Source organism: Eleutherodactylus coqui, chromosome 1 (assembly GCF_035609145.1).
Source record: "Eleutherodactylus coqui strain aEleCoq1 chromosome 1, aEleCoq1.hap1, whole genome shotgun sequence".
Taxonomy (NCBI): domain Eukaryota; kingdom Metazoa; phylum Chordata; class Amphibia; order Anura; family Eleutherodactylidae; genus Eleutherodactylus; species Eleutherodactylus coqui.
In genome coordinates this window covers 163,718,619-163,738,202 of record NC_089837.1, presented here as the reverse complement: position 1 = coordinate 163,738,202, position 19,584 = coordinate 163,718,619, and the positions used below count along the sequence as shown (strand labels likewise).

Below are 19,584 nucleotides of genomic sequence, written 5' to 3'. Positions count from 1 at the left end.
TACTCATGACACCCCTCAGTGAATACATTAAGGGGTGTAGTTTTTAAAATGAGGTCATTTGGGGGGGTATCTATTATTCTGACACTCATGAGCCTTTCCAATCTCGGCTTGGTATAGGAAAACAAAGTGTTCCTCAAAATGCTAAAAAGTAATGTTAAATTTGTACGTCTCCTAAATAGTTAAAAAAAACCGAAAGTTTTTCCAATGTGCGCCCAAAATAAAGTAAACGGGTGGAAATATAAATCTTAGCAAAAATTTCTATATTATGTTTGCACATATTTAAGATATTGCAGTTGGAAATGTGAAAAAATGACGATTTTTTCAAAATTTTCCCAATTTTGGCGCTTTTAATAAATAAACACAATTTCTATCGGTCTATTTTTTCCGCCTAAATGAAGCACAACATGTGGCGAAAAAACAATGTCAGAATCGCTTGGATATGCAAAACCTTTCTGGTGTTTTTCCATGTTAAAGTGACACATGTCAGATTTGCAAAATTTGGCCTGGTCATTAAGGCGCAAACAGGCTTGGTCACTAAGGGGTTAACATTAGAAAGTCCCATTGACATTTGCATTTAAAAAACACTGCGATATTGCAGCGTTAAAAAAAATCGCTGGTCAGTAAAAGCCCTTAGGAGGGGCTTATTATTCACATCAACACTAGTGTCCAGCCACTGGATGAAGGATATCCATTTGTTTGCCAGGAAAATGGCATTGCATAAATACCATGCCTCAAAGTCAAAAATCACAGATCAACTTTTACTGAGGAGGAGGCCCTGGGTACTGGAAGTACAACTCCTGGAGGAAAACGAATATGGCACCACTATAGTTGCGGCTCCATTTACCACATTAAAACCTAGATCCACCACAACTCCTATACCCTTTCAATATACTACTATTGATACATTTACAAGAATGGTATGTAATGATATAGTGAAGATCAAACCCCCCCCCCCCCCCCCCCAAAAAAAGTGTGTGCACTCTAATTTAACACCAACGGAAAAATAGGCCTTTAAGAAATTACAGGACAATCAAGGGATCATCATTACATTTATGGATCGTTTGGATTATGTAATCATGTCTAAACATCTCTTAGACGATGGAAGTGTATATGAGGTTCTTACAATCCAACCACTCAATACCTAGGGGAATTACATAACACTGCAAGAGGCTGTGGATAATTTAGTTCTTTCTCTGAACACATTTATATTTGGCTCCAACCCCAGAATTGCCGTATTCTACGCATTACCTAAGATACACAAAAAGGTTACCTGGTTGCCCCATAGTATCTGAAAGTAATAGTCTGACACAGAACTCCAGTATTTAGTTGGATCACTTACTCTCAACATTTGCTGAATCTTTTTTCAAGTACTTTTAATTTATGTACCAATCACAACCTTTTTTGGGTGTTGCTTCATAGACGATGTGCTAATTCTATGGGGTGCCAATGACACTTTGTTCAAAGAATTCATAAGTATGCTAAACAACAATGATATTGGTATGCATTTTATAGCAGAGATAAAGGACACAACTTATTAACTTTCTTGATTTATCTATAACCATAGACCAAGTGTGTATGTTACAAAGCACTATCTTCAGAAAACCTACATCCACCAGTGTATTTCTGTCATGGGACAGTTGGCATCCTCTTCCGCTTAGAAGAGGTATTCCTACTGGACAATATCTTAGGACTAAAAGGAACTGCTCAAACTTTTTAATATGTTCAGAGATAGGTGTTATCTCTTTAAACACTTGAGGAGACCATATCACAGAGCCAAATTGTAGAAACTAATTTAAAGAACCTCTCGGGTCATAGTTATTTTGGCAAGTCCAGAAATAATGGCAGTAACTGGGTACAAACCACAAGTGCAGAATGACACCCGTGTGGCAGATGTTCTAGTTGCATGGCTATTGTAAAATCTAAATCTTTCATAGACTCAAAGAAGGTAAAAAATCATAACATCAGACAATTCATAAACTGCAGACGTATGGGTATTATCTATGTAGCACAATGTATGTGCCTAAAAATCTATGAGGGCAAGACACAGCAGGAATTCAGAAAATGTACATCCAAGCATTTGGGCAGCATAAAAACTAACAATGAAACATCACTAGCGTGACATGTAAATGAAGAATATAGGGTTAACACTGACTGTCTGAAATTTTGGGGGCTGTGTCAAATCTACAAAAAGACGCAAAATGGATATATAGACTTCAAAGTATGAGAACTGGGGGCCTCAATGAAGCTTCTCATATTCGGCCTTCTTAGGCTGGGCGGAATTGCCGTGGAATTTCAAATTCGAAATTTCGCCAGCAATTTTTACCCTAGGATAAAGCAGCAAAGTGGACGTGATTTGCAAAAATCTCGTCCACACACTGCGGAGAATCCGTTGGGGCCGAGCTGCGATGCAACTGACATGCTGCATGGAATTCAAAGCCGCAGTATGTCAATTTTATCGCCGTCTCTACTGCGGCCATCTCTCCTTTCTATGGGGAGAGATGGCTGCAGCAGAATACAGTTGGCAAAGCCGCTTCAAAATCTTGCAGTATTTCCGTGCGGCCCCACTGCAGTCATTCCACGAGATTTACACCTCATGACTGCAGCCTTATAATATTACAATAATCATATATTTTGGTGGAGATTTCTGTATATATGTTTTTGGAGTACCATCAGTTTCTATAGTGCATATATCTATTGTACTCTACACCGACTGCTCTTGTTTCTATCTCATTGTCTTACTGGGAGGTACTGGTGAGTTCCCTTTTTTAGAGCTCTAGGATGATGATTTGAATACGCTTTTCACAAGCTTGTTTTGACAGTTATTTGGCCTATTTCAGACTACTTCTTGTTAAACATGTACATTTGCAGATACATGATATATCTGTTAAACAATTTTAGAGTATGCATTAGTTGACATGCGCTAGCTCATGAGCTAGGTATGGCGGTAATCGTCACATTGCTGCTATATACAGAGAATAAGTCTTCATTTTCCCCGAACACGCATGCGTCGGAAACTGAACGGGCAATTTTCTAAGTGTAAGATTTGTGGGCACAACATGCACCAACTCATGGTTTGCGAGTAGTATTGAAATGGATGATATAGATACCAAGAGATAGATAGATAGATAGATAGATAGATAGATAGATAGATAGATAGATAGATAGATAGATAGATAGATAGATAGATAGATAGATAGATAGATAGATAGATAGATAGATAGATAGATAGATAGATAGATAGATAGATAGATAGAGCTATTAAGTCCCTATGTAGGTTCAATAGAGCTGTGTCATTATCGCTGATGACATCATTGTGACATCAGTGTGATTGTAACAGCGCAATTTTGACATCATCATCAATGTAATATTACCATCAATGTAATCAGCAATTAGCCTGGAAGCTAGTGCGTAAAAGGTTTTTTTAAAACTTTTTTCTATGTCCCTTTAGGGAAACATCTGATTGCTCAGTTATAATACACAACAGTACTTCTGTATTGCAGTGTATTATCTTTGTTGCTTTTTTTTGACAGCTATGGCAGGCTCGGAAGCCGCTGTTAGGTCTTCGATTGCCATTAGCAACCCATCAGACTTCTGAGATTGCATCATAGATTACAGAATAGAAGACAGAGAGCTGCCTCTCTCTGTTAACCCTTTAGATGTAAGGCCTTATGCACACGGCCGTGACGGGCTCCGCAGGCGGAATACCGCAGTGGAGTCCGTCCCCCCAGAGACCTCATACTTACCTCCGGATCCGCTGCGTAGCTCCCGCATGACAATGCCGGCGTGCACGCTCAGTACAGCCCATGACGCGCCGGCGTCGTCGCATGATGCGCCGGACGCATCATATGACGCGGCCGGCAGTGGGCGGGGCGCATACTCATGCTATACCTCCGCTGTGCTACAGCGGAAGTATAACATGACGGACGGCTTCTATTGACTACAATGGAAGCCGTCCGCGCGTATGCCCGTGGCAAATAGGACATGCCGCGGGTAATTTCATGCTGCGGAATTCCGCGGTGGAAATCCGCAGCATGTACATTGAGCTATTAGGTTCAATAGAACCTAATAGCTGCAATGAAACGCCGCGGATTTCGGCTGCGTAATTGGCATTAGGCCTAAGAGTCAGCATTGACCTCGGCATTTCAAAGGTTAAACAGCTGGTTCTCTTCATAAATGGCCAGGATCAGAGATAACTGCTCCTGGCTGCTAATGCATATAATACATCTGCCACCTACAAGTGACAGCACCATAATACCATGGTGGTTCACTGTAAGAGCGAGCTGCACATTACTGTTACTAGGCAGGGTGGGATGGGTTTAAAAAGCGCTTGGCAGTTTATATTATTAAACTCTACACAGACACCTGATCGTGGGGGTCCTGAGTGGCGGACCCCAATTGATCAGACATTGATGACTTATCCTGAGGTTAAATCATTAATATCTTCGTCCTGGAAAACCCCTTTAAGGGTTTAAATATTGCAAAATCCAGGAAGGATGATAAGGAAGCATTACCTGGACCGGATGCCCTCTTATCTCTCCCGGACTTTGCAATATTTAAAAAGCACTTAGCAGTTTATACTCTAATTGACAGACGCATAGCTGTTTATATGTATCCTGGCACCGGAGTCTTATTGTGTGATCTGCTAGCTTTCTTGCTTTTAATATGTAATAAACACATTTTTTATTTGAAGTTTTGTGCTTGTGGTCTTTGGATAATAAATTAAGACGTTTACAGATAGTCCCCGACTTGCGAACGTTCGATTTATGAACTTCGCAAGATACGAACAATCTGTCCTGCACAGTATGATGTCATGCTATGGCATGACATCATACTATGCAGGCACCTGACAGGCTTCTATCAAGCCTGATAGAAGCCTGTCCGGTCAGATTGTGGTTGCTAGGCAGCCGGGGGCCTTCTGAAAGGCCCTCGGGCTACCTATGCAGAGCGCCTATCAAGCCGTGCGCTGGATGGGCACTCTGCATCGGCAGCCCTGGGGCCTTTCAGGAGGTCCCCGGCTGCCTAGCAACCACACAGCGTCCCGCGATCTCATCATGGGACGCTGTACGGGCCCCCTGAACGTCGGGTGCAGGCTGTTTTTACAGCGGGCACCCGGCGGCAGCAGTTCCGACGAGCCACGGCGCTCGGCAGAACTGTTAACACTTTAAATACCGCTGACAGTTTTGTTCTTTATGGGCGCGTATATGTGCGGTGTTTATAAGCAACGTCACTATACGACAGATCACACAGTGTAATTCTGGCATTGACATTCGTGCTGAAATTCACACCATTTTAGCATTTACAGTTCATGCGGCACAAATTGTGGCCTCACGTCCACGGGCGGGTTGGATTTCGCATGCGGGAGCCCGCAGCAGAATCCGACCTTGCCCACGGCCGAGGACTGTGTGTAGTTGTCTGGGTCTTCGCTGGCGTGCTGCCGCACATGCACAGTAGTTTTTACAGAAAAACTCCCGCTTTCTCGCAGAATCCACGACCCGTCCACAATGTCAATTACAGACGGCCCACGGATCGGATGGCTTCCATTGACTTCACTGGAAGTTGTCTGTGCGGAAACCGCACTGAGATAAAGAATGCTGCGGACCTTTCGAAAAGGTCCGCAAAACATATGCACATACTTTAATTCAGCTGCGGACGCTCATGTTTCTCTATGGGCGGCTTGAACTGCGGATCGTCTGCGCGGGTGCCCCACACGGATTCTGCAATTCAAGTCCGCCCGTGGACATTGCGCCTGTGTCGTACAGAAAAAAAAAAGGCATCAATTTTTGGTGCAAAAATCTTGTTCGGCAGCCACACGCCGTCCCAGTTACTTGCGCTGAATTTCCGTGTGATCCACATGCAAAGCCGTGCTAGAATCCCAAAATTCTGCTGAGGATTAGGGCTCTCTCACGCATGAGCGTATTCTACCGCGTATTACCTGCGCGGATTTTGCAGCGTAATACCCGGTACCAATCTTTACATTATTTTCAATTGCACTCCACACACAGCGTGCGAAATGTGCGCGCAAAAGAGAACACTACATGCGCCATCTTAGCACGTATTACGCAAACACAAGCGGCATGACAGCGAATGGGGATTTCGGCACGCAGCGGTACGTAATGCATTGCGTATCGCTGCGTGCGGTGCACAGCCAAAAACACGCTCATGTGAGCCCTTATTGTAGCAGGTTCACATCAGATGTTAGCACCATTTCTGCCCCCTACAGCCAGGCCATTATTAACAACCCAGAGAAGAACTTGGCTTCCCTGCTAATGGCCTACTGAGGTTATAAGCCTGCTGCTTCACCAGTGTGTGTGTAACCTATATGCAGTGATGAAAAAGATCTTTAATTAATTAATGGGTCGATAAATGTATCCTGTAGGCTTTACAGCTGGCAGCTCGCCAGGAGCCCAGCGCCTGTCACACCCAGGCCTAAGATGGCCTCATTCACATCTCCACACAGAACGTTCCAGAGGGTGCTGCCGCAGCCACAGCGTATGGGCGTGGCGCCAGTACGACACCGCCCCGCTCTCCTCTTTGATAGTACAGTCACGCCTCTCCTAGCCCAACTGAATTCTGGGAGTTGAAGTGCGCTATGCGCATCTCTCTGCACTGTAGAGCGGGAGGAGAACTACATTTCCCGTCTTCCACAGACCCACAGCCAGCCTCTACTGCCACTGAGCAGGCGCAGTGCGGCTCTCCCTTGACTCCCCCGCTGCCCGGCTGCTTGTTTTCCTGAGTTGAAGAGCCGCAGTGGAGGAGACAGGACCGGAGCTTGTGACAGCAGCGAATCCCTGCTACCTGCGCTCACAACCTGCCAGGTAACCGAGCCCGGGGCAGCGCTGCTATGCAGCATCACTGACTAAGCCTGAATGTGAACGAACTACGTGAGGTGCCAATGTCACCCTTAATATCCGCTTCTAGTGTGTCAGGCGCTCTCCCATTGTCCTAGGCGCTGGCGGCAGGTCACAGTAGACATAAACATGACCGTGCTCGGCCTGCTGCCGTCCACATACGGCGGCGCCCTTTATAGTTAGAGGTGACATTGCAGCTGCCGGTCGCCGCCTAGCCGGGCGGCGTTCATAAGCATGTATAGACTGAAGACGTAATAATATGTATAAGCCCGTAGATGGAGGCGTCCTCGCTGCACAGTCCCCCCCGCACCTCGGGATGTTGGTAGCTGCGGGCTGTTTCCCTTTTTTTCGTTTGTCGGTGCCATTTCTCCAGCGGACACTAGGGGGCGAGCTTGGCACATCCCTTTATGCTCGCCGAGAGCAGGTGGGGGCGGCACACGGGTATTGTGTACAGCCGGAGTTGTGGGGCGGCCGCCGCGACCAGCCGATAGCTGCAGGTATTTATAGACACTGCAGCGACATGTCGCGATCCCCCGACTGTGTGCACTGGGATGCCGGGGATAGATGTTATGCCCCTGCTGATGTACAGTACAAGGTGACAGCCATATAGGCCCTGTGTGCAGAGCCGAGTCAGGGGGCTGGCCATCCTGGGACTTGTAGTGCATCTGATTGTATGTTTTCCATCCCATTCACCGCACAGAAGATCAATGAATGGCAGCTAGAGGGAAACTAAAGAAGTGAATATTAGTTACGTATGGGAGTATATGTAGGACCCACACACACTGTGAGACCCCCAAACACACTGCGAGACCGCATCACACCGCTGACTTCTGGTCTGTATTGTAGGGTAAGACCAGAATGGGTGCAGAAAAGTGTGACTCTCCCTATGATGATCCCTTGTTGAGGTCCTACTGATGGCAGGGAGGCCTAAGCTGTTCTCCCCATGATCTGGGTACAGCTACACGCGTTTATTACCAGCGCAGACCGCAGGCGTGATATTTTATATTATGCATATTGTCAAATTCTTTCTGAAAGTAGATTAAATGTAAGCGCACTAATGGCCGGTATTACCCCAATCCGATGCCTTTATTCTGCACTTATGCTCTTTATCCATTACGTACTTATCCGCCTGCTGCTTCCCCTTCAGCCAAGCAATGATGTCATGCTGCAAGCAAAATGCAGACAGAAACCAAAGGAAGCCATTGGAGGGATTTGGTGTCCCCCCTCCCCCTTTAATACAGGCTTGTCCGGGCATGTGCCTGTGCCTGGGGCAATGAGTAGGATGTGGGAATCCCTCACATCATAGGTGCTTAAGACACTTTTTTTAATAGTTCATTTTCTGATGACACATCTTATAAATTACATTTTTATGTTAAACAGATTTCTAAAGCTTTTTTTTTTTTTTTCTTTCAATTTTCTTTGTTTCAATATGTAAATTTTTTTTTTTAAATCCTCAAATTTTTTTCACTGACCTCTGGGCCCAATAGTCTGATCCTTCCTGATCTGTAGAGAAAGCTCTGCAGCGGTGGTCTCGCTAACATCACCAGCCGGATTATGCCCCCTTTATACGGGACGATTCTCATTTGAGCGAGTGATGTCGCCGCTAGTTGTTCGTGCGGAATGTCTAGGCAGGCGGATCGTCGCTGGGAATCGCTCCCTTTTCACATTCCTGTGTATGTGAGAAGCGTTTAGACATAGCGAGACATGAGCGAACCAGTGATGGCTGATGCAGGCTGAAACTGACCGAACGAAAAGTGCACGATTGCTTGGTGTTTAGACGCAACGATTATCACGCACTTTGGTTTGTTTACACGCCACAATTGTCGCTCAAAATTTGTTGAACGGGCCACTACACTAATAGGTAAACGCCTAAATAGAAGAACACAAGATTTACAATAGGTGATCAGCTGGGACTACCTCCTCCCCTCCCTGCACAGGTCACAGAGCTTGCCTAGAACAGTCTCCCATAGAAGTCAGTGGGTCCCTTCTGCTCATTGTGTGAGTGGCCCATGAGGCTGCTGTAAAGCATCTCTCTAAATACTGTCGAAAATGATTCAGGAAAGATGGCCGCCCCCACAGTCATGTATAGACAACAGAATAAATCCTGCAAACAGGAAAATGGAAGTGTTTTTTTATATAGTTCTAATTATTTAAAAAACTATATATATATATGCATGTGATGAAGCGAATTCCTTTTGAGTAAAACCTTTTTTTATCTTTTGCTTAGTTTTAGTGAACGTTGTGTCACTAGAGGCACTCAATGTTAAGAGAAGATGAAAGACCTAGATCTAGGAGTCGAATATGTCATACCCAGCCTTGGGTACAGAAATGTTCGGGAGCAAACCAATCCAGATGAGAAAAAAGAGGAAGAGGACTTGAAGTATTCTAAGGCAAAGTCACCGGTTAGTTTGATCTTTGTGTGGTTTTGTAATACTGGTCTCTGGCTTCAAAGTGTCAATGAAAGATATATAAAAAAACATAATAAATATATATGTGTAAGTAAGGCTGCCTGTCCACGGGCGGGTTTTTATTGCAATTCCTGCAGCGATAATCCGGCCACGGGGAACGCAGTAAAAAAAGCTCTCCATAGCTTTGCTATGGAGAGCGCTTCCCCCCTGTCCACGAGCGGAGAATCATTGCGATTCTCCGGGCCGTCGGCAATTTACAGCATTCTGCGAATTTACAGCGATTCTTTTTTTCTTCCCCCTGTCAGCCTATCTGCCTGCCGGGTCCTTCTCTTGGGCAGCGGTATCCCGCGGCGGATCTCCACCGCGGGATACCACAACACCCGTGGACAGGCAGCCTAAGTCTGCTTTCACATCTGCATTAGGGCACCTGTTTACTTGTATTCCATCAGGTTTCCAATTTTTTTTTCATACTGAGCCATTTTTCTGCCAAAAAACCCCAAAAACTGAAACCTGACGGAATGGAAGCAAACAAAACCTTTTTCCGTTGTTTTTATTTCTTTTTAAAACCCCATTGAAATCAGTTTGGGAAAAACGGATCTGTTTTTTTTTTGTTTTTTTTCTAGTTTTATTTCTGTTTCTCTCCTCCAAACATGGAGCAGAGATGAAAACTCTGAACTAAATCTAAGGGCTCATGGCCATGGGCAGATTTGGTTTGCAGAATTCACACGGGTGCCCCACAATTCAAGCCGCTCGTAGGGAAACATGGGTTTCCGCAACTGAATTAAAGCATGCGGATTTGATTTGTGAACCTTTTGGGTGCAGAAATCAAACCCCAGCATGCTCCATTATGCTGCAGTCCCCGAGCGGACGGCTTCTATTAAAGTCAGTGGAAGCCGTCTGATCTGCCACCTGTCCACAATTGACAATGCGGATTCCGTGGGAAAGCAGGAGTTTGAAAAAAAACAAAAAAACCTCTACTGCGCATGCGCACCAGCCGGCGCTTTCACACACAACCGCGGTACAGAAAAAAGAAGACCCGGACAGGTATGTAGGGTCTTCAGCTGCCGGCAGGGTCAGCTTCTGCTGTGATTTTCCACATGCAGAATCTGACCCACCCATGAGCATGAGCCCTGAAGCAAGTGTGAAAGTAGTCTGAGGCCACTCACACTTATATTTGTAAACGTGCTTTATAACATGCAGAGCAGCATTTTACAACATTTTTGTGAGCATTTGCCTGCGTTGTCACTGCATATTTTGTGCAGTCACAACGCAGGCAAAGCTAGCTGATGTCATCATTTTTCCTCCTCCTGGCGCCATAGTCAGCAGCGTTAAAAATGTTATTTTTAACAAGCCGCATTCATTTTAATGGGTGATGCATGGCGTAAAAACCACAATGCAACGCTGAAAAATAGAACATACAGCGCTTCGCATTTGTTCTAGCACGTGCTAAAAACGCTGTGCTAAAATGCTCATCTGAGAGGCCCCATTGAAATGAATGTAGGCTTAGTGCAGCGCTTTTAGCGGGGGTGGAAAACGCCTGCTAAATGCTGTTAACAACGCCCATGTGAGAGGCCTAATAGTTATATTAAGGTTGGTTTCAGGACCAATGCTATGCAGGAAACCCATCGCAGCATGTCCTACCTTTCTTCAATATCGCCCATTGCTTACAATGGGGTTGGCAGCAGCAGCGGGAGAACCCCGCAATCCTCTGCCACAGTTGTGACAGCTGCAGCGGGCATTCCGTTCATCCCGCAGCGATGCGAGGCTGTTTTCACATGAAACTGCCACACATCACTGGGCTTTCACATGGTGGCAAGTGCAATATTGGGCTGTGAATCACAGCCCAATATTTCCCTCGCCAGTGTGAAACTGGCCTAATGCAGACATGTCGAGGACTATTTTCTGCTGTGGGGATTGATTTAGAAATGCTCTTACCTTGCTATGGTGGATACAGCATCATGTCTGTTGGCAGTTCAGTATGGTTGGCGACTCATTTGCTTTGCTGCTTCTTGGTTTCCTGCACACACTAGAACAATTTGCAAATGCAAAGCAGTGAGGAAGAATCTCTGTTTTTCCTATCATAAGTGCTTGATGGTTTCATTCCGCAGCATAGGCACTAAATAAAGCCGCAGGCTGCATGTTTGGCTGTTGGGTGCTCCAAGCTTCTCGCTGCGGTTGTGCAGTGTGGGGAAATGGGGGACCTGGGACATCTAATCTCACGATCAGTGGGGTGCATTGTGAACAGACATTCATCAGCTATCCAATGGGTGATAAATGTCGATTCTGGAAAAACCCCTTTAAGAGCTAATTGGGGTTCTTGCCTCGCAGCTATGAGCTACATGGCAACATTCTCATGGCGTTCACACGTGCAGGTTTTGTTGAGGGTTTTTTGATGCAGTTTTTAAATCTAAAATCAGGTGAGGATGATAAAAGGAGAGGTTGAAAATGGGATGGCTACAGCCTCCTCTCTTTGGACCCACTCCTGGTTTTGGCTTCAAAAGGTGCATCAAAAATCCTTAACAAAAACCCATGTAAACGCACCCTTCCAGCAGATTGCTGCGATGCCACAGCTAGCACAGGCGATGCTCATTAACACTGCAGCACTTCATCACACTGACCCACATTACTCTATGTGGCTGCATCCAATAGCACGTTTGTTTTTCACGCACACTTCTGATCCGTTCTACGGAAGAGGCTCGCCCGTTCAAGTTAATAGGGGCGATAAAGCAGACAGCACGTGGATGCTATCCGTGTGCTGTGGTTTTTTTTTTGGTTTTTTTTTAAGAATCAATTTATGAGGAGGACAAGTATTGCCGAGGTTTTGGTAAGTGAATAGAAACGCCATTCTATACAGGGAGCATCTGATGGGCCGTATGTGTAGAGCATTGCTGTATAATAACCTCCATACGTATGCTTCACACACACACCTTTGTTCCATGGTCACACAATAGCATTTTGTTTCTTTGCTGCTGGTTTCAGTGTGTTCTGAAGCAGGGAACATCAGAGAATGTCTGTATTGTTGACACCATGAGGGTTGGCATTCATGCGGTGCACCTGCTTGTTATTTATCAGGTAGGTATTTTTAATATCCCCAGCCCAAGTGTGTGAATGTTCCAGATGACCGCTTTACATAAAATAAATGTTTATCACGCACACTTACTCATGCATTCTGTTAATTATGGACGTCAGCCTACACCCAACTATGATAATAGAGGACTATGTTAGGCACAAAATCAGATGATTGGGCTAGCATAATTAATGCACAAAGGGAACAGTTAGAAAACCAGTTATTGTTGGCATGCGGGTAGTAAACAGCCAAGGGACAGACTGACTTTATTAAACAGGTTGTCCGGGTGTGGATGACTTAAAAAAAAATAGATACAGATGTGTTAGAATAAGAAAAGCAGCCAAACTCATCCGTTCGTTTCCCCGGCTATCCAGCGCAGCAGCTGCTGTGGTCTTCCCATCCTTTGTTTAGGAGCGGCTAGCACCTGATTGCTGCAGCTAGTCGGAGGCCGCTGGGAATCAGAATACCAGGATATCGGTGCGTGACCCCTGCCGTTTCTGATTGCCTGGAGCTGTCAGGTGCTAGCCATTGCTAAACGGAGATCTCCAAAGACAGTGGGAGCTGCAGCGCTGGATCTCGGGAGGAATGGACAATTGCCCATGGATGCTCAGGTTGATTTACCACACTTGCATCCATTTTTAAAAAGCGGTCCGCACCCTGACAACTACTTCCGCTAAGGCCGCTTTCACATGGCTGAGAAAAATCGCATGAGATATGTGCAAGGCGCACAAATATGAACTCTATTCTTTTGAATAGGATCATATACATGAGCCATTTAAAAAAAAAATAAAAATTTTCCCCCCTGCAACGTCGTGTGGGGAAAAAAATCGTGTCATGACCTATCTTTTGGCGTTACCTTTTGGCATTCCCTTGCAATGCATCGCCCATTGTTTTCAGGATAGTTACAAAAAACTCCTTGCATCCACGTAGAAATCGTATGATCCTGATCATGATATTGGGCTGAGCTTCACGGCCCGATATTGCACTCGCCTGTATGAAATTAGCCTTGAAGGGGTTGTCATTAGAAAAAAAAAATCAATATTTACCTACACCTCCCCCAACAGTCTTCTTACCGCATCTTCTCCCTGATCTTCTCCTGTCTCCTCCAGTCCCTGGGTCACCTTCCCTCCAGCCAGCTGAATCTTCTTGCTGTGATGTTGCGTACATTCTTGGCATTCTCCTTCCTGCAGGTCAGTGTACCCAGTCACTAGTGACATAGTGTTCACTGCATAGTAGGGAGTGCTGACTCCTATACTTGGTTATTGCAGGGACTGCGCATGTGTGCTGCCTCACAGCAATAGTATATGAACACTTGCGGGGAGACAGTTCGCATACGCAGTCTCAGTAATAGCTCCGCATTGGATTTGGCATTCCCTACTAGGCAGTGAATGCTACATAACTAGCTACTGGGTACACTGACCTGCAGGGAGCAGAATGCCTGTGAATGGACACTACATAAGAGGAAGAAGAGAATCCGGACAGCTGGAGGTGAGGTGACCCGGGGAACTGCAGGAGCCAGGAGAAAATGCCATAAGAGGACTGCCTGGGCAGGAATAGATAAGTATTGATTTTTTTTCTTTTTCTTTTCTTTTTTTTCTTTCCCTAATGACAAAGCCCCTCAATTTGAATATTAACATCAGATGGTACTTGGGAATTAGCACCGTTTCTAGACTACAGTGAGTGAGAATGGTACAAGAATAGAGATGAGCGAACGTACTCGGTAAGGGCGATTTCGCAATCGAGCACCGCGATTTTCGAGTACTTCACTACTCAGGTGAAAAGTACTCGGGTGCGCTGTGGGTGAGCGGGGGGTTGCAGAGGGGAGTGTGGGGTAGCAGCGGGGAACAGGGGGGAGCCCTCTCCCTCCCCCCCCGCTCACCCACAGCGCACCCGAGTACTTTTCACCCGAGTAGTGAAGTACTCGAAAATCGCGGTGCTCGATTGCGAAATCGCCCTTACCGAGTACGTTCTCTCATCTCTATACAAGAACCATTCTGCATTCCTGATGAAAAGTTGTTAATGTTGGCAGGAAAGTAAGATTTCTCCAAATATCAATAGTGCTGTTGAGGAGCAAAGACCACATCTAATGCACTGATGGCGTGAAAATCCAACAGTACGGGAAGAGAAGGGCAAAGATACAAAGCCCTAAACCAAAATTAACACTAGCAAAATGATCGCCTAAAGGATTTCTTTCCTTAAAGGGGTTATTATGGACTATCCTAATTACTTATAGGTCATCAGTTTCAGATTGATGGGGGGGGGGGGGGGTGGACTATTGGCACTCCTGCCGATCAACTATTTGAAAAGGTTGTGCCGCTCGGATGAGTGTTGCAGCCTCTCAACCGTATGCCAGGCACCGTTGTATAGTTGTTAGGCCTGGTATTGCAGCTGAATCCCAATTACTTAAATGGAACTGAGCTGCAGAAAAGTCATGGGACCAATAGACATGACGTCATAGGTTAAGGAAACGGACAGCAGGTCCTGCAAACACCCGATTGGCAGGGGTACCCAAAATGGGAACCCCACGAATCTGATATTGATGACTGAAAAACTCCTTTAGGCCGGTCTCACACGGGCGATAAGATCGCTTGAAAACACAGAATTATGAAGCCCATGCTTTTCAATGGATTCCTTCACATTTGCGTTGTTTTCACTCATGCGATGTTGCGTGAAAAAAATTGCAGCATGTCCTATCTTTCAGCGTTTTGCTATTTTTAAAATTTTTTTTTAATCGCCCACATTTCCCTCTGGAGCCTTTGTTTTATCACATTGCGACGCACAAGCTCGATGTTTTTGTGCGATGTGATGCATTTTTAACATTAGAAAGTTCTATTGTCTGTCTTGATAAAAAGCATCGCTAACGCTCAGACCTCTCATTAGCAAATTGCCGCGATTTCTTTCATTGCGATATCTCAATCGCCCGTGTGAAATCATCCTTTGGGGGTAAAGGTCGTGCAGAGCTGAATGTTAGAGCACCAGCATGCACTAGCTGTGGAAAATACACAGTGTAAATTTTTCTTTGGTGCAAACTTTAAACCTGCAGCTTGTCCATTTATGCTGCAGATCTTCAGTGTGGATTTCTCATCAAATGTGGAGGTGGAATCTGCGTCAAAATCAGATTACACCACAATCTGCTATGGAGAATTTTATGTGTACATAGCCTTTAATTTTAAAACAATTCTTGCAGCCATCTTGTCGTCTGTCCAACATGTTAGCAGGGGGTTTCTGTTTTATCAGAATGGGTAATCTAATTTGTTGGGTACAACGAACTATTCACGGGGAGAATCCTTTACCATAAATTCAGTACATACTGTATTACTTGGATGTGGATCGCCCACTGTAGAAATATTTGACCATTAAGGGTTATCCAAGGTATAGATTATGAAGAAGAGCCCTTCCACATGCAGGTAATAACAAATAGGGTTATACTCTCCTCTCCCACTATGTCCACGGCGCTGCTCCAGGTTTCCCAGCCAGCTTACAGGATGCCGCAGGTGATACAACCAATAACCGAGCTCAGTGATTGATCGCTGAGCTCTGTTATTGACTGTAGCGCCTGTGACGTCCTGTAAACCAGGCAGAAGGGCAGCCATTACATGGGCACAGAGGCCCGAGCAGCGCCATGGGCCACAGCAGCGGCCGTGAGTATAAGCTTATTTGTTTACTGCATGCAGAAAGGCTTTTATCTGCAATCCACAACTCAGACAACCCCTTTATTGGTACCTAGAGGAAATATTTACCTTCACTTCTTCTTGCTGGCCTTATTCTCCCACTAAGGGTCCTCCTTGTAATGACTCAGTGTGATGATTGAGGCAGTACTGGAATAGTCCTATTACTCATGTGACCATTAGGAGTCATCGGTTTATGGAGAATAGTAATGGAGAAGCCCTTTCTCCATTAATGCTGACTCAGTGACTTTGACAGGTTTTCAGAGCTTTGCTGTTGAAAAGAAAAGGAATATGTTAAATATATTTTTAATTGTATTACTTGGTAAAGTAGCATAATATTGTACAACTAGCTGGCTTACAAAATGGTAAGGTGGTTTGTTGCCCATTAAATAGACAAGATTCTTACACTATAGTAACATAGTATGTTAGGCTCAATGAAGACAATGTCCATCTAGTTCAGCCTGTTTCAACCCCCCCCCCCCCCTTCCCCCTTGTTGGTCCAGAGGAAGGCAAAAAAAACAAGCCAATTTAGCTCATTTGGAGAAAACAAAATCCTTCCTGACTCCATAATGGCAAGAGTAATCCCTATAGTGGTGGTACATCGGTTGAGTCTAATATACGCTGAAGATGGTCTGCTCTGATTGGCTAACTCTCCTCACTCCCTCTCTATTTACCTTTGGTTGCTACTGGATACATCTTCCAGTAGTTCCTTACACTGGTCAGGCATGCTCAGTTCTTTCTGCTTTTCCAACTATGTAAGCACTCTTGTCTCCATCTCCAGAAGCCAGGGTGAGTGTGCACAGAGCCTTTGTGTCTCCTCACAAGGAAGTTCATTTGGGCTGTGGCTTTCTGCTTTAATATTAGGAAGGTACTGAGCTTTGATTAAAAAATGGGATTGTGGGATGACCCTTTTTATCCTCCCCAATATCACTACAGTAAGAGGTGCAGCTCTGGTCAACAAACTTTTTTTTTTGATAGGTAAAAGGTTGTATGGACAGAGAAGATTTTTGATTACAAGTTTTAATTTTTCCATTGGCATGCACTGAAAAAAAACTGTCCTTCATGCTATTTGTTTCTGAGGGAAACCATTGATGACCTATCCTCAGGATGTGTCATAAATTGGCTGGGATCCTTGGCCGATCAGCTGATTGGTTGCCGCAAATACACAGGGGTCGGAGTGAAAGCAGATGCTACGACCCTTGTGTAGTGGCCAGCACTTGTGATTGCAGGCATGGGTCTCATTGTAATAAATGGGAGCTGTACTTGCAGTTATAAGTGCCAGCCACTACACTGCGGTCGGAGCACTAGCTTCCACTCTGACACTTGTGTATTAGCGTTGCTGTCAGCAGGCACCTAATCAACTGATCGTCCGGGATCCCCAGCAGCACACTGCAGCAATCAACCTATTTGATGACCTATCTTGAGGCTAGGTCATCAATATTTGTCCTGGAAAACCCCTTTAAGTCGACCAAACGCACAAGATAATGATCGACTGCAATGTAGCTGATCAAGCATGGGATCATTTGTACAAGCAATCACGCCAGCAACAGGAGAGATTATACTGGCCAATTGGGGGGGGGAACAGAACCTGACTTGGGACTTGAAAAAAAGCGTCAATCTTCGGCTATACGCAAATCATTTAGACTGACCGTGGGTGGAAATTCCCAACCCGGCCAATCACACTTATCCTATGCCATTAGAAAGGATTCTTCGTGTTTTATTTTTCGAATGATGGTTGGCCATAATCTGCCATTTCTGCGTACTTTTTCTCATTTTTGGGCAACTTTTGTATTCCAATGAAAACGGCTATTGAATATTTACCTTGTCCCTTCCAGCCCTTTTTACAGTATACTACAGCAGCAAGCTATTTCCACTTCATGGATGATTGATTGGTCTCTCGAAGTGACTTCATGTACATTTCTGACCAACCGTGAATGAAATTACTCAAAGTTCTGATAAGTCTGCAATATCCAGCATATATATTTTCAGAATTTGGCAATTATGTAAGACTCTTACAGAGAAGCTGTCACGTCCCACAACATCATAAACTGTGTTATGGTGCTGTTTGGGGATGTGGCAGGGAGGCGGGTGAAAAATTTCCTTATCCTCATTCGCTCCAGCGCTCTCGCCCTCCCAATATCGCACGGCTGTTTTCAGAGTCCTGTGCACACACTTCTCCCATAGACTTGTATAGGAGAGCGTGTCACTACCCATAACATCATCATAACTCAGTATATAGACGTGACAGATTCACTTTTCTTGCATGCAATGAAACTTTTATGAGAAATAGTTTAGTGGAAGACCGTAAAAGAGAACGGCCATTTAATACACTCTTCAGTACATAATGTGCTATCATTTAGCAGAACTAGAAAAGGTGACCGATTTATTCTTGTGCTTTGAGTACATGCAAATACAACAGTGTTGCAAATCCAGGATCCGGGTAATGCCTGCTGTAGCCTGTTCTCGCTGGTTGTGATTGCGTTGTGGCCAGTCTTGATCAGATGCCATGTTCTCAGCACTCGCTGTACCTTGATGATCCTTTGTGTGGCTTTTAAAGGGCGCAGTATAATTTTACTGGCAGTTCTGAAATACTTTTCATGAGTTCTAAGTGTCAGTCTGGCATGACCTTGTGTGTAGGTTAGTAAGGGCCCTTTTACAGCAGATCTGCAGTCAGGCAGCAAACGGACAAGTAGTACACCTCTGTGAATAAGCCCTTAGTGTGTTAAAGTTGTTCCTTATTGTATATTAAGACATGGCAGTCATGTTGCGGTTTTGTCGTGATTCACCAAAAATCGCAGTCTATGTTGCTATAATTTTGTATTACTATTGGTAAGGGGTAAAAAAAAAACACACACACTTGCGTTTTCGTGTGATGCGTTTTTAACATTAGAAAGTCCTATTGACTTTTGCGATAAAGAATCACACAATTGTATCGCGGGCGGCGGCAATGCGAGATTCTTATTAACAAAAAGCATTGCTTGCGCTCAAAAATGCGTTGTTTTTTCCCCCTTTGTGGCAAAATCGCGATCATCCGTGTGATAACTTTAGTGTTGAATGGGGACCAGGTGTTGTGACTTTTCATCTACATTATATCGAGACTTTGTGGTTTTGTGAATTTGCAACTCTGCCACAATGTATGCATGTGATGTGCAGTTACAACACTCGTAATGTCTCATTTTCAGAAGTTCTCCATTTTGGCCGCCTGCAGACAGCCGGGTCGGATCCCGCTGCAAGAACTCTCACGCAGGATGCGGACCCGTGCCCCTGCAGATACTTGCGGCTCACCCACTCCTGACGTCTTCCATCTCCGCTATGCACTGGCCAGCCGGCCTGTCACTACTGACATTTCTGTGCAGGCCTCTGCGAGACCCGCACAGAAATAGAACATGCCGCGATTTGTTTTCTGTGTGTTTTCTCACGGACAAATCGCGGCTGTGTGCATAGGATTGCGTTTTGTAATGCAATCCTATGCAGGCGGGCACGGGCAGAAATTCTGCGGGAAATCCCGCCGGGAAATTTTCGCCGTGTGCTAGAGGCCTTTCATATACGATTTACAGCCGACTTGTTCCCAGTTATATAAAAAAAAATTTAGT

The 19,584-nt window shown here is 45.0% G+C and overlaps 1 protein-coding gene across 2 annotated transcripts in view; it reads left to right on the top strand.

The window, feature by feature from the left end:
- The first annotated feature begins 6,676 nt into the window (after nt 1-6,676).
- Nucleotides 6,677-19,584, top strand: part of ABCC5 (ATP binding cassette subfamily C member 5) — a 79,210-nt gene continuing 66,302 nt past the window's right edge. The window contains exons 1-2 of one of the 2 annotated variants that reach the window (XM_066603040.1): nt 6,677-6,815; nt 9,076-9,250. In XM_066603040.1, the coding sequence (XP_066459137.1) occupies nt 9,122-9,250 (129 nt within the window). In that variant the 5' untranslated portion in view covers nt 6,677-6,815; nt 9,076-9,121. The remainder of the gene's footprint in view (nt 6,816-9,075; nt 9,251-19,584) is intronic. The other variant, XM_066603031.1, reaches the window with a different exon arrangement.